The following is a 16,034-nucleotide window of genomic DNA, read 5'->3' on the forward strand; positions in this document are numbered from 1 at the left end:
CCATCTCCCTTCCCATCCTTGAGCATCTGGACTACCTTCCTTCCCAGTCACTCAACTTCATGCAGCCTTTGTCACTGTGCAGATGTAAAGTTATGAAGGCAGTTATGCCTTTTAATTTATTTTACCTTATGCCTTACTTCCAGGCAAAATGTTTGTTTCATTTCCTCCATTATTACATCAGCTGCTGTTGGAGGCAGCCATGCTAGCCCTTTGCTCCTCATACCTGTGTGTTTTTAAAGGCATCTTCTTTTAAGGTTGTGGTCCACGGTGTGAAAATGTGTGAGATTCTTAGTCTAGAATTCAGAACATACACACGGACTGAGAAAGTCCTGCATTCTTCTTGGAGCTCTGGCTATGATGTCCTCTGGGACTTTAGGTAGGTCTTTTATCCTTTCTGAAGCAGTTAGTCTCTAAGGTGTCACCCTCCCCTGCCTTCTAACTGACTTGATTAACATATCTAACTATGTTTCTCTTTGTATTTTGTTGGCCTGAGATACTGCTAAACCCTCAGCCCACTGATTTCCTTGGAAGCTGCATGACAGCCTTGTATTTCCTAAGCAATAACTGAGGCTGTGATAAATCCTGTTTTCTTTGTGCAATACAAAAATGGAAAATTTCCATTTGTTAATCAAACCTGATTTTACACTGATTTTAAAAATAATCAACCCATTGAAGTGATCAAGTACGTTTTTGCTGCTGTGGGAATATTTGGCAAGATAACAGGATGCCTGTCTCTGTATCACTGCTTCAGGTTCGGCTCAGTTCCTCCTCACAGTAGTTCTAGAAAAACAAAACAAAACAAACTGCCATTATGAAATGAATGACAAAGAAAGATCAATCATCCTTTTCCCCAGTCTAGGGTCCAGTAACTCATGTGCAGAAAAAAAGTTTCCTGTGGTTTGATTCTACATTCCTCCAGGGTCTGTTAAGGCCATTACTCAAGGAGTAGAGGAACAGCTGGGAACGAGAACAAAGCAGTCATTGGCACCCCTTGGAGGAAGGAAGGACTAAACCCCAGGAAACAGCTGATAGAGCTAAACTCAGCTTGTTTTTTCACCCTGTTCAACAGTTCTTGTGCCATGGCAAACAAAAGCTAGATATTCTGATTTCTTTGCTGTTTGGTTTATGATGTTGACTGAGTTTATTTTGTAAAGGGCTGTGGGAAAAGGTAGGGAGAACTACCTCTCATTCTTTTCCTCTGTCTGTGAGTTCGTGTCCTGATGAAAACAGTAGAGCTGCATTGTGTTTCTTTCCCCACCCTGTTTCCTATGACCCCAGATGCCAGAGTGTAACCAGGGCATTAGTGGTAATTTGCCCTTCTCGGGACAGTAAGGGATGTGCATGGAGTTTGGTTCTATCTTCAGATATCATTGGCTTTGGTTTTGGATTTCAGGTTCTTCTTTAAATGAAGAAAAGGAAGAAATGTTTTTATAACATCTTCTGTTTAAATAATAAACTTAATGTAATGGTGCCCTTCAGAAAAAGTATAAAAATGAAGAATCTTACCTATCAATGTTAAAGGTGCTAATCTCTAAGATAAAGTATTTCCATGTCAGGTATGAGTGGAACCAAAACTGGCTGGTGTTGCACTAAGGTGCATGCCAGTAAAACTGCTGGCAGCAGCAGAAGCATTAGAGATGGCCTGGATTTCTCCCTCATTTGAAAAGTTGTGCTTCTTCATAATTTCTAATCTGGAGATATCTAATGGGACATGCCTAACTTTTGAGGGGGCTGGTCTGCATGTTTCTTTACCTGCAAAGGCTAGACAATGATCCCTCTATGCACAAATAGTCCCGATGTTATATCAAGAATGACTATAGGATTGAAGATAGTGCTGTACTCAGCTCTGATCTTGGGCAGGATTGGGCCATATGGGAATACTGTTTTGGCAATATAGTAAGGTGACTTTTTAGGGGGTGCATTTATTTTCCCATTTCCAAGCACAAGCCAGAATTTGACCTAATGGTAGCAGATCCTTAATTAAGAAAAAATACTTGCCAAAAATTTAAATGGTACAATACCTACATCAAGGGATACAACCTCATTAGTTTAATCAAGTCAGATATTTAACAACAATCCAAGATTACCTAATGTTTGAAGATTTAATCTCTTCCTATTGCTGGATATTTGCCACCTCCATTCCCATGAACAAATGCATCTTTAGCCTTTTGCTTCCTGTTCTGTTCTCAACTTTATATTTTTAAGACAATTTACTGTGCCTTCTTATATCCTTTGACCTGGTAGGGAGTAAGTTAACTGGTTTTCTCTGACTTTCGCTTTGGAGACCAGTGGGTGGGTATACTCTCAGCTTAATGTACTGTCTTCTAGCCACTTAATGGGAGTCCTGCAGTTAAAAACTCTATGGATTCCATTTCTTTTGTCATTTAGCTCTTGAATTTCTGTCTATGATTGGAAATCCCCTTACTTTGTTTATACTCTAGGAATGTGAGCACTAGATAATTATTGTAATCCTTCAGGTCAAAAGGTTTGTAACCATGCAATTAAGGTAGGTGGCATGGCTTCTCAATCCTGTAGATATTCACCATCCATAAGGAATTCCAATTCTATCCTTGCATATTAGGTTTTCAGTATAGAAATGAGCTTTTCTGTACACCTTCCTGGTCCCTCAGCTTTCTGTGGAGATGTGCTGACAAAGATTTTTGAGTCCACAGTTAAATGCTTCTCTTTAGTGAATGGAGGAAGAGTAGGAACCACAAGTTAATCCTTTTGGGGCAGTATTGACTTGTAGTAGAAAAATCCAAGTACTGCATATCACCCAGAGGAACATGTCAGATAGAGTGCTCCATCCTTTCCAGGCTGTAATGTCACTTATAACTCCAGTGCGTTGAGGAGCTTCTGTGGTTACAGAGGAGGAAAATGTCACATTTTCTCTGTTCCCTCTTTCAGTACGTATTAATCATATCTGCCTTGTATTTGTGTTCTTTTTATTTCTTGTCAGCCTCTCTGAAAGTATGTGATTTCACCTCATATTTCTAAAGAGGAAGTATTCCTAGCAAGATTAGCTATCTGCTTTTCACTAGCCTAGCCCAGCAGTAGATGCAGATTGTCTATGAGACCATCTTATGTTGCTTGAGGCCATAGGGAGTTTTACTTTAGTTACCAGAGTGAGGGACACACACACACACACACACACACGAAAGTATAGGGGTATGTATTATACTCTGTATCACTATACTGTATTTAGGTTTATAGGAGGAAACTGTTACCTTATGGATTAAAAACCTAACCAAAAAAGGAAAGTTCTGTCTGAAGATGGAGAAATAATAAGACATAATTGTTTCCCCACCTTTAAACTGAAAACTATCTGTGCATATATGCTTCTTTATACCATTTACAAATGCCCCAGGTGAGCTGCAATTTTAGTTACTCCTTCCTAAGGCAACTCTGACTTTCTGGATAGTGAATCTTTTAGACAGTAATAAACTCCTGGTGATAATAGTGATGATCACCATCTCAAATAAATGTCTGTTTAATTTTGCACTAGTGTAATGACTATGCTAAAAAAAAGTATATCCCAGCAGTCCCATCTGTTTAGAAAGGTACAGGAAATCTCCAAAACGACTTCTGGCATTTTCATTGCTCTGTTATTTAGGCATAAGTATTAAGGTGGTAAAAATGGGTCCATCTGTGGGAATCTTGTCTGTGTTAAGTCTCCTCGAGCATTAATAATGGTAGCACAACTTGTAGATAGCCAACATACAATTCAACTAGAATCTTGTTCTATCTGCCCTTCAGAACTGAGTGTTGTGCATTTGACCCTTAGAGAAAATTAGAAATGTACACTATCTCCAGGTCATTGTCAGTTATTCCTGTATCTAGAATTGTTCTTGGTTCAAGTTGGAAACTAATGCCTTAATTCTCTTTTACTCAAAAGTTGCACAACACAGTATTAACTAAGGCTGTTTGGCTTATGCATTGCTTAAAAAAGAGCTTCAAAGGGAAAAAGTGGATACTTTGCCTTTTTGTGTTTCTTTAGAAAATACAAAGAAGACCTGACACGGATTTTGTTGTTGCTGCTTTATGAACCTTAAAATATCATGTGAATCTATTTTTTCCCTGAAAATCTAGTAAATAACACAAAAGTAGTATATGTTGGGAGCTTTCTCTACTGTTAACAGAAAGAATGTGGATGGTGAATCCTAATTAAAGAGAACATTTTCCCTACAAGTGTTTAAATCCATTAGATGATTATTTTAACTTTCCTGGTCTCTCCTAATATCCATGTATTTTCTGTTCTTCAGCAGTGCATAGCTATGTATAGTTGTCAGGGGAAAAGGTAAACAAGACTTGAATTTCTAATGTGAAGAAGAAAATAAAGTGAAAACAAACATTAAAAAGCTACTTCTGACTTCTTTTTATGTCAACTGAAATGTAAAAATGGCACAAATGCATTTTTTCCTTTGTGCATAATAATTAAAATGTTTTCCATACATTTATTTATTTATTTGTAGGAAGGTGTTTATTCACAGCAATAGTTCATGTGCCAAAATAATTATATTACGTGAATATACATCTATAAAATATCATCTGTCATGTCTGAATGCAGAATTTCATCACTTTGTTCCTGGTCACTTCAGAGAAATGTTGTGACTATATATGATTACCTGTAGGAAAGTAAAATCTGCTTGTATCTTTGCATTTCAGTATTGCCACTGTATAGTAATAAATCTATGTGTTTGATTACCATAGGCTGGAACTAATGGTTATATGGCTCCTGAAATTCTGATGGAAGAAAATTATTCCTTCTCTGTGGACTGGTTTGCTATGGGATGTAGTATATACGAGATGATTGCAGGTCGAACTCCATTCAAGGATTTCAAAGAAAAGATCACTAAGGATGAAGTGAAAAGAAGAACCTTAGAAGATGAGGTAACATTTGAGCATCCAAACTTCACAAAAGAAGCAAAAGATATTTGCACACTGTTCTTGGCTAAGAAAACAGAGAATCGTTTAGGAAGCAGGTATGATTTATTTCCAAGGTTAATAAAGCCTAGTCATTATTTAATACAAAGGAATGCAAAATCTTGACTTTCTACATAGATTCAAATCTTCCCATGTGCTCCTGGAGGTGGAAGAATCCTGCTCTATCAGGTCTGTCTTGGAAGACCATGAAAATGTTGCTCTTGTCTTCCAATCCCACCCCAGAAATTCATAGAAGTTTCTCTTTGGAGTTTTGTGGGGTAGGTTCTACATGGCTTTGGAGAACAGAGAGGATGTGGGCCAGTAGGAGGTGGGGGAACAGCCTCTTTCCACAGGATTGTTTTCTTTCTTGGAGTCAGCATGCACATCTTAAAAATGCACTGCATCTACATTAACGAAATGCATAGTGCCTGGTTTCTGGCAGCATGTAGGAACCATTCTGACAGGGCCCAGAACTTCAGTATGGAAGGACAGACCCCCTGCCTCCCTCAGGGCCTGTGGATACAAGCCTGCATCATCTGCTTCTTATAACTGGCCTCTTATCACCCACTCCAGCGCCCCCCATGTTAAAGAGTGATTTGATAGACTTTGGCAGAATGTCTTGGACCTCTTATCATCCCCTTATAATGAAAGATACACTTTGGGTGTGTCTACCCGTCTCCCTATGGTGATGTAGCAACATGCTACATCGCCGTACAGTGCACTACAGCAACATAGTGTTTATGTGGATCTACATGTGATCAGCAGCTACATCGCTATAGCACCACACTCCCTGTTATTGTGCACCTCTAGGGCAATGTAGCAGTGAAATCTAACCATACGCTGCATGCACAGCACAGTATGGGCAATTACTGTGCTATACTTTAGTACTTCCAAAAGAAAGTACTAAAGCACAGTGCCATAGCAACATTGCTGTATAGCAATGTGTAGACACACCCTTTGGACCCCAGTCTTTATCTGACATAAGTTCTGTTTAGGACTTCAGTGAAGTTTTTCCTTTGTTAATGATCGCTGGATTTGGCCCTGGGTCAAAAGCTGTTTTGTGTCCCAAAGGCATTCTAGGTCTCAAAACCATTTTGTGTAAGATCATTGGAAAGATAGATGTTATAGTATTTAACTTTTAAAATAGCTTGTGTTGATACATGATGCAAGATGCTAAGAAGACAGGATAAATACAAAGCAATCCAAAAAGTATATAAATAAAGAATAATAAATAGGAAATTGATGTGGCTATATTTAGAATATTTAATTATTTTAATCAAATATGAATGTAAATTTACCAGGTGTTTAGCTTTTCCATTATAATGGTATCCAGAACCTCTCAAAATTGTCAGATGTATAGACTCAGTGAAAATTTGCAGATTTTCTCATGGTTGTTTTCTTATTTTAATATTAAGACAGTATTGCAGAATTCTCCTTGCCTTTCTACTGCAAGTAATTTTCTATAAAATGTAGTAAAATATAATTAATTTATCTTAATAATTATGATAAATAAGGACAACTAGCTTTTGTATCTAGTCAGTTTTCACAACAGTTTTGAAAGCAAAAGTATTGCAAATGCTCCTGAAAGCTGGTGTTATATCTTTCTAAATTTTATCTGTGAAAGATATTGTTTTGCAGTTCTTATGCAAGGACATCTTCTGTTGAAAGCACTGGGAATTTCTCTTTGAAGATTTTGCACTCTTATTCTTCAGTGTGGGCATCTCTACACGTCACTGCTACAGTGCCATGCTTTAGTATTTACTTTCGGAAGTAAAGCATGGCTACAGTGCCATGCTTTAGTACTTCCTTTCAGAAGTACTAAAGCACGGCGCAGTATGGGTGGTTACTGTGCTGTGCACATGACACATGGGTAAATTTCACTGCTATGTTGCCATAGCAACATACTATACCTGGAGATTGTGCCGCTATGGTGACATAACTTCTGATCATGCGCAGACACACATGATCACTACATCTGCACAGCACACCATATGGCAGTGTAGTGCATCGCTACATTGCCGCAGGGCAATGTGTAGATGCACCTGTGTGTTATAAAGAGTATGGTGAACAACAGGGTTTATGAACCTAGAAAATATAGCCTATCACTTGTTTAGAAAACATAATATTTAGTATCTAATGCAGTCAGGTTATTGAAGATTTTTACAGTCAAATAGTAATTAAAATTGAGCCATGCATTCTAATTTGTAAATCAGGATATTTGCCACTAGTGCATCTTTACTCAGAGAAGTATTCAGTGTGTAGTACAATAACAGTAATAATACATTTAGAACTTTCCATCGGATATTGCAGTGCACTCTATGTACATTTATTTAGCCACAGAACTCCTATGAACTAAACTTCATTACTCTGTTGCTACAGATGGGGAAACTGAGGCTCCAACAAATTAAGAGACATGTTTGTGGTCATGCTGCAAGTTCACAGCAGAACCAGAAGTAGACCATTTGTTTAATGCAGACTTGTCTAACTGACAGCCTAAGGGGTGCATGCAGCCTATGAGGGGTTAATATATGGCCCCAGGACTCCCACCAGGCTGCCACTACCTCCAACTCCCTCCATTGTTCTGACTGCAGCAACACCCAGTGGGCTTCCCCTCCCTCATTGGGCTTCCACTTCTGGCTTCCACCCCAGGGGCCAGTGCAGCCTGGGCCAGTGTAGCCTATAGTGCTGAGGGAGCCTGTGGCCTGGTGCACTTGTGAAGTGCAGTGCAGCAAGAGAGCCAGTGGTTGAAGAGCTGAGGATGAGGTGGGGATGCACAAGGTGCAAGGGGGAGGGGAGACACCTCCACACATCTGCAAGCAGTGCAGCAGGGGGAGGGTGCATGCAGTGTGCAGTCCTTGGGGCTTGTGGATTGCACTGGTCTGGGCCCTGTGGCATATGGTCCCCATCGCTGTGGCCTGTGGGGGATGCAGCCCACAGCCACTCAGAAGCTGGACAGGCCTGACTTAATATAACCACAATACTATTCTGGTACCTATGCCACAATACCGCCCTTCGGTCTGCTATATGTTATATTATCTGTTAGCAGTGGGAGAGGTGCTTGTAGACAGTTACTTATGCAAACACTTTTCATTTTGTCACTTGACATTTCATACTGTTTTCTGTATGTTCTTTTCTGTTTGTGCCACTTGATGCTTTTGAAGGACTGGGAAAAGGTCCTCTAAAATCTGTACTAGACCAATAAGCAGAACTACAGTTGGAAAAAAGATACAAGGGGAAGAAGGTGCTAGTTGTTTAAAGACATGAGTATGGAATTCAGAAAGGAATGGAGCATGATATTCAGTTATGAACTATAGAAATACCTTGCAGTATTGGGGAAGGGTCACAATGGCATTCATGAACAAAATTGTCCCTTTTTTCCTTACCCATATGGTGGACAAAGTGAGGAAAAGGTAGCCAGCCATACTGTGTATGACTTTGAAAAAAGCCTGTCTGTGCCTATTACACTGGAGATACTATTCAAGAGCAGATCATCCTTATGTAAAGATTAGTTTTGTAATTCTGCTAAAGTCAGTGAGACCTTGGGTTAGCTACGTAAGTGCCTGTTGCATAAGGTAAAGCTGCTTAAGGGCAGCTTTAATTTGCACACCTGACCTTTTGAAAGTGTTCTTTTTGTAGTCAAGATTTAGCATTGTTAGTTCATTCAGGAAAGATGAACTCCTTTTTCTCACCCCTGGGACTTGTGCAACACTCTACCACACTGTCTGGTGGCATCTACAGAAGTAGTTTATGGAGGATTAGCAAAGGACTTTGGTAGAAGTCAAATTTATTTGGGTGTCTTTTTACCAGAGTCGTGCAAATGTCAGGTTCTCACAGGGAGAGTTCAAGTACATCTTCTCAGACTAGTTAAAAGAAGCATCAGTAGGTTCCAGTAGATGGCGTTCCTGTAGCTTCATTTTTTTAAGTAATTCTACTCTAGGTGATGTCAGAAGACAATGTATTATGTCAAGAGAAGAAACACTGTAGAAATCTATTGTGGAGCCTTCATCAAGTTCTGATGTGTTTTATCACATATTGTAGGAACAAAAAGCAAAATAAAACAAATCTGTCTGAGTGGGCTGATTATAAATCTTGCCCAGTTACTGTGGGAGGACTGACAGATCTATGAATGTCTTAGATCTGTGAGTTCCTCTGATTGACCTCAGTTCTATTGCTCTTTAGGCTAACAAAGAACAGGCTCCACAACTACATCAGTATTTGTATGTCACTAGTTAACCAAGCTGGTTCTAGGTTTGCAGACCCTTTACATATCAGGTTAATGTTTTTATACCATACTCATCACTGTAATGTGCATCTCCCTCGCCCAGCTGTCTGTCTCTAACACAGGGATGGGCAATTATTTCGGGTGGAGGGCCACTTACTAAGTTTTGGCAAGCCATGGAGGGCCACATGATAGGCAGCCAGGGGCAGATAAATATTCATTTTGTAATTTTTTTAGGGTCCCAGCAGGCCGGATAGAATGGCCTGGCAGGCCGCATCCGGCCCCCGGGCCACATTTTGCCCACCCCTGCTCTAACACGTCTCATATGGCTATGCTGCTCAATCATGCCTCTTTACAACATTTGGTGGCCTTAGGTGACCTGTTTATATTAACCAGGAGTGAGAAGGTGGAGCCAAAGCGCAATTTTCAAAATAGGGAGCTGGAGAGGGCAGTTGAAGAACACCTACTACATTCGGCTGGCACCAGAATTAGAAGCAAACTGAGAAGGGTGTTCAACTTGTTTCTGATTCTTGTGTAATGTGGGCCCTTGGAAGAGCAGGACTGTCTGCAGTCCCATGAGTCTCAGACAGCCTATTTTGGTGCTTTTTCATGTCAATGAAGATGATTCGTTAGGACAGAAATGTATATGGTTCTTTTTAACTCATAGGTATGTTTTTCTTTTTTCTATTTTAATGTTAATGTTGATGTTGATGTAATGTTAATAGTAAGGTGGCAGAATAGATTTGGTTACAGGGGGGAAGTTGGTGTGAAAGTATTAGGAAAGTGATTTAAGATTTTTGTTAGGACACCAAACTATGAATCTGACTGTGATCCTGGAAACCTTTATTTGCTTAAGTTGTGCTTAAGTAGCTCTGTTGACCTAAAACAGGCTAATCAACTGAGTATGGAGTATTTCTGAGAACAAAGATTTTAGTACTAGACCTTCCTGATGGTTTCATGATATGAACAGATAACCTTTCTGAATTAAGGTAAAGCCACTAATCTCATTTCTGCTTGTCAGCAGTCTCACACTGAAATATTGTTCCCTGAGTCAATGTGCATTAATTCCTTGTACTTCTTCCTACAGTGTACTGGAATTCTATCTCACTTTATTCTTAGGTCATTATGGGCTTTTAGTGTTTCTTCCTTTTTTGCTTCAGTTCCACTAAGAACCTTACATTCTTGGCTAAAAATTGGAAAATATCCTAATCCACTAGTCATATAACGACACTTGGCTTTTGAAGGAAAATTGAATTAAAATTCAAATAGACTCAAACTGTGGAGTTTGAACTTTCCCCAAATCTAAGAATTTCCTGTTCTAGAGCTGTAATTTAGCCCTAGGGCTATGTCTGGGTTACATATCCCACCTTCTCTGCACCCACCAGATTTGTTGTGTTTGGAAACCTGCGCACCACAGTGTTGACTAACGGTCTGTTGGTTTATTGCAGAAACTCAGATGATGATCCAAGAAAACACAGTTTCTTCAAAACAATACATTTCCACAGGTTGAATGCAGGCCTGATAGACCCCCCTTTTGTGCCAGATCCATCAGTTGTCTATGCCAGAGATCTTGCAGACATTGCTGACTTCTCTGAAGTGCGAGGAATCGAATTTGATGAGAAAGATAAGAAGTTCTTCAAAAAGTTTGCAACAGGTGCTGTCCCTCGAGCCTGGCAGGAAGAAATTATTGAAACAGGACTGTTTGAAGAATTGAATGATCCTAACAGGCTAGATACTGGAGGATGTGCAAATGGAGGTGAAGTTAAATCAGGAGTTTGCGTGCTGTTTTAAATATCACATCATTAACAAAAGGTGTTAAGATGCACCATGGAACTTTCCAGATTCTTGCAGTGTTTCAAAAACTCAGCTAAGATTTTAAACAAAACCCAGCTGATTTAACATGGGACATCAACAGGACAAGTTAGGACCCTAAACTGAATAGACAATATTAATTAATCTTGTTCTAACAAAAGAGATAATGTCTTTATTCCACTGGAGACTATCAAGATGAAAACTCATGTTTATTTTAAGAAATTTAGGAATATAACAATCCAGCAGTGTTCCTGTGAAATGCATACAACAATAACATGGTCAGAAGGCACCTGTTTTAAAAATAACTGAGTCTGACATTTGTAATATGCTCATTTCCTTTCTTGATTTCTCTCCCTCTACATCTTTTTCTCTTACTGGATCAGTAGCTATATTAGTGGATACCATAGTCTAAATATATAGTTTTATTTGTTCTTATACAAAAATTGATGCACTTCTGTTTGTACTTCTGTTTTTTAACATCCTGAATTTAATTATTTTGGGACCCATTTCTGCAAAAAATTGGTATTATGTTAAGTGCTTGCTACCTAAAGAGGTCCTAGTTACTATTCACAACAGTAGTTTTTCTCTTTGTTCTACAGTTTTCAGTAAAAGTTTTTAAATTTTGAAATAATAGTCTCAGTGATTAGACAATGTAGACCTCATGCATCACATCAAACTTAGGGATCTCATTGGCTATCTAAATTTCTTGATTTCTTCTAGCTTGTAGGTGGTTCAGCTGTGAAAATTCCAGGTTCTTATTGTAAAAGGGTTTCACAGTCAACAGAAGTGAGGATTTAGTTCAAATTCTCCGTCAGGTTGATGTCAATAGACTGAGGGTGATATTGCACCAGTGAAATTTAGAGCAGTATTTGACTGTTATTATATAAGATTATACTATTAAGTAAATATACCAGGTATAAAGAAATAGTAATTTATTGGTGAATGCAGGTTCTTTTTTGTTACCAAGTTAAACTTTCTATCAGGCTTCCTGATAATGTATCTGTATTTTGGTGAATCCTGTAGTTTAAATTAAACTACAAATAAATCTCACCAGTTTGTAACTGGCTTTTAAAATGAAAACTGTCTAAATGCATTAGAAATGTAAATTCAATAAGACACAAAAATGTTGTACTATTTTTATAAGTGCTTTAAAGGTGGAAAATTATGTATATATTTATACTTTTAATCTAAATGAATAGTTTACTAGTTCTTACAAAGTATTTGATATAGTTCTGTTTTTATTTACCTATTTTTGGGCATCCTGATTTGAATTATATGGGGATCCATTTCTGCAAAATATTGGTTAGGTTCAGTGTTTACTACCTAAAGGGTGTGTCTGCATGAGATGCTAAAAGTATAGTGACTAATTCTACTGCGCATTAGCGCATGATGGCAAAAGCTGTGGTAATGCGCTAATGCATAATAGAATTAGTCTACAGCAGTGGTCTCCAGCCTTTTTAAGTAGATCACCTTTGGCATTTAAAAGCAAGCAAAGATTTACCATGCGCTGCTGTCACACCTCCCCCTGCCCAGCAGGTAAGTCTGGGGGGTGGGGGTGATCAAGGCAGAAGGAAAAAAAATTATTTGGGGGCACACTTCCCCAGCAGGTAAGTCTCACCTGCCCAGGACCCCACTCAACCTACCTCTGTGGCACTGTCCCTCACCACAGGGGACTAAATCTAGCTTCTGCCCCTTCCCTCCCCCCGTGGACTGACCTGCTGGGTTGGGCTATGCGCATGCATTCATGTGGGCAACTCAGTCCCCAACACCAGCCTTAGATTGACTCCAAGAGGCTCCAAGATCTACCGCAAGAGGCTCCGACATTTACTGGTGGATCAAGAGGCTCCGATGTCTACCGTTGGTTGGTGATCACTGGTCTATAGTAATATCTTGGTTAACAAAGCCTCTAGGAACAAAGCTCCTTTATAATGAAGTAAGATGTTTTTTGCAAAAAAAAATAGAACAATTGAAAACAAAATCTTCAGAAATGAATTTTGCAATGAGCTCCCTGCACGCTGGCAGAGTTCTTGCCTTCAGGGAGCTGGGAGGGAGCCGGAGAAAGGCAGTGAGACATGGGGTGCTACATGCATATACATGCATGTGGCCCCAGGCAGCCTGCAGAACAGTTCCAGCAGGTAAGTAGGGGAGGAGAGAAGAGGCTCCTGTGGGGAGGGAGCTGGGCAGGGCTGGGGCTGCTGCCCAGCCAAGCAGTGCTTGGGGTTTGGGGCTTGGGACCGCAATGCGTGTCCACAGGGTCCCAACAGGGAGCAGGGTGGGGCTGCAGATGTCTCATTTGGGGGACGGCGAGGGCCACTTCCCCGCTGCCACATGCATTCCCAGGGGCAGGGGGAAACCACGCTCCCCAGATTTGTATGTGGGGCAGGTGCAGGCTGTGGGCTCAGGCTCCCATCCTGCTTTCCTTCCCTTGGTCCTCCACAGCCTTGCAGGCATGACCCAGCATGGCTGGAGACAGCGAAGCCGTACGGGGATCTCACTGCTGCGAGCTCCCCCTGCTGCCTTGGTGACATACCTCCTGTGTGTGCTACTGCTTTGAGTGGCACAGCTCTGCACTTCTGTTCTCACTGCAGCCCTGTGTGCAGGAGACACATTGTCAGGGCAGCATGGGGGGAGCTTGCAGTGGTGAGCAGTTTCTCCACGTGGCTCAGCTTCTCTCTGCTGTGCTGGGTGGAGCTTGCCAAGCTGTGGAGGCCCCGAGGGAGGGAAGCAGTGCAGAGTGAGCAACAGCAAGCAGCTTCTCCATGTAGGCCTGCTGTTCCCTGCTTCCCTGCTTCCCTCCTGGGGCCTCCACAGCCCAGCAGGTATGCCCCAGTGCAGCAGGGAGCATCTGAGTTGCACAAAGAAGTTGCTCACTGCTGTGAACTCCACACTGCTTCCCTAGTCTGGGGCCTCCACAGCCCAGTGGGTGCCACCCAGCACAGCAGGGAGCAGCTGAGCCGTGTGGAGAAGCTGCAAGCTCCCCCCATGCTGCCCTGGTGACATGCCTCCTGTGCATGGGTCTGCAGTGAGAGCAGTAGTGTGGGGCTGCATCCCTCAAAACAGCAGCACGCACAGGAGGCGCGTTGCCAGGGCAGCAGGGGGAGCTCACAGAAGCAAGGAGATCCCCACGAGCTCCGCTGTCTCCAGCCATGCCAGCTCATGCTCGCAAGGCTGTGGAGGCCCCAGGGGAGGGAAGCAGGGTGGAAGCCTGCACCTGCCCTGTGTACAGAGCTGTGGGGCGCAGGTCCCCCGGGAGTGTGCACGGTGGCAGGGAACCATCCCACCCAACCCTGCAGCAGGGAGAAGCAGGGGCTGGGGGCTGCGAACCCACTGAGGTCCATAGCCCTGGCAGCTGGGGGTCTTCTCCTGCAGGGCTGGGGGAATTGGGGCTGTAGGTGGGGGGCAAGGGGTACCAGCAAGGCTGTGGAGGCTATGGGAGGGAGTGAGTGTTATTTTATTGCTTTATTATCTTATTTAACATATTTCAATATGTATATATATATTCATGGGCGACTGATGCCACCTTAAGGGAGGGGTGTGCTCCCCCCATGACCAGTCCCGCTGACTTGGAGGGGTGTCCCCCGTGGGCAATCCTGCCAAATGGGGGGGAGGGGGTCACCAGCTGCGATTGCTGCAGCTGCTTCCAGGAGTGGCTGTGGCCACTTCTGGGAGCAAGCACCAGCCAGCACCTGCAGCAGGGGAACTGGCGCTCCTGCCTGCCCCCCCTGCCCATTGCCTAAGTGGCAAGTGTGGGCAGTCGGGATGCACCGGCACTCACCTACCCATCGCCACTGTATATATTTTCAAAATGCATATTTCATGTTTTCAGGCACATTTGACCTTATTTTTGTGAGTATCTAATTATATTTTCCTACTGTACCTTCCCTTCCGTGAAGTCCCGGAACGCATCCCTATGCCTTTGCCTCCTATGTTATTTCTACCTCTGGTAACAAAGTTTCTGATAACAAAGTGACATTATAAAACACATCTACTTCATTAACCAAGGTATTACTGTACTGTGCGTCAGCATGACAAAAAGATGTGCACTGGTGCTAGTGCACTGTAGCACTTATGGCAGTGCATTAAGTTAAGTTATTATAGGTACTAAACTTAATGCGCCATAGTTACAGCACATTATTGCACATGTAGATGTGCCCAAAAAGTCCTAGTGACTATTCAGTATTATTGGGAGGTAACTTCAATGATGTACTTTGAACTTGATTCTGGATGCTGCTTGATTAATCATCCGACTTCCACTGGCTTACATGGAAACTGAGGGTGTTCGGTTCCTTACAAAGTAATGGGAACTGTTAGCATCCTGTCCTCTATTCCTTACAGATGCACACCTGCTCTTGAACTCAAAGCCTTGCTTTTAGATAGATTCTAGGATGGGACCTTTATGTTGTTATAAAACAGGAATTGCTTAAGATATACTGTCATCTCTAACCACCTCTAATGTACCATATGTGGGTTTTAATTATTGTAATGAACAATTCATATTCTAATAATGAGTTTCAGATATTTAAAAATGAATTAACTTTACAGGTACAGAAATATATCTATTAATATATTGACTGGTTGGTTCATAACTTTGGTATAAAGATGACTAACCATAAAAGGAATGGTTCCATTTTCTTTTAAAAGAATTCTTCAGTGTTCTGCACTCTATTTTGCAAGTAAACAACATGAATGATAATTTTGTTATACAATATTAATGGATAATTTGGTTCATGAATAGCATTAGGGCAGCCAGAAATTGAATTCTGATGTGGATCACTAACTGTCGTACAAATCACTAACTGTCATACAGGAAAAAAAAAGTTTTCTTTAGAGGTTAAGGGAGTACACAGCATGCAGGCATTGAGGAAATACTAGTAATCCTATCAAATTAATAAAAAAATGTAGTACTCTAATGGGAAAAATTCTAACCTGAGTTGCTTATATGACAAGAAAGGACAATTCTGAAATGTATTGAAAGAGAGGACAGGTAATTTTTCACAGGGTTAGGAGCCAAAGATTCTGTATTCTATCTTTGGCCCTACAATCAATATCTAGTGGTTTTTTTCCTCTGGCTCAGTTTCCA

General features: G+C 41.2%; 1 protein-coding gene across 1 annotated transcript in view; it reads left to right on the plus strand.

The window, feature by feature from the left end:
- Positions 1–12,107, plus strand: part of GRK7 (G protein-coupled receptor kinase 7) — a 29,541-nt gene extending 17,434 nt beyond the window's left edge. The window contains exons 3-4 of the mRNA XM_090053385.1: positions 4,711–4,982; positions 10,591–12,107. Of these exons, the coding sequence (XP_089909511.1) occupies positions 4,711–4,982; positions 10,591–10,933 (615 nt within the window). The 3' untranslated portion in view covers positions 10,934–12,107. The remainder of the gene's footprint in view (positions 1–4,710; positions 4,983–10,590) is intronic.
- The last annotated feature ends 3,927 nt before the right edge of the window (positions 12,108–16,034 follow it).

Source organism: Crocodylus siamensis, chromosome 6 (assembly GCF_052110815.1).
Source record: "Crocodylus siamensis isolate JL-2025a chromosome 6, ASM5211081v1, whole genome shotgun sequence".
In the NCBI taxonomy this organism is placed as follows: Eukaryota; Metazoa; Chordata; order Crocodylia; family Crocodylidae; genus Crocodylus; species Crocodylus siamensis.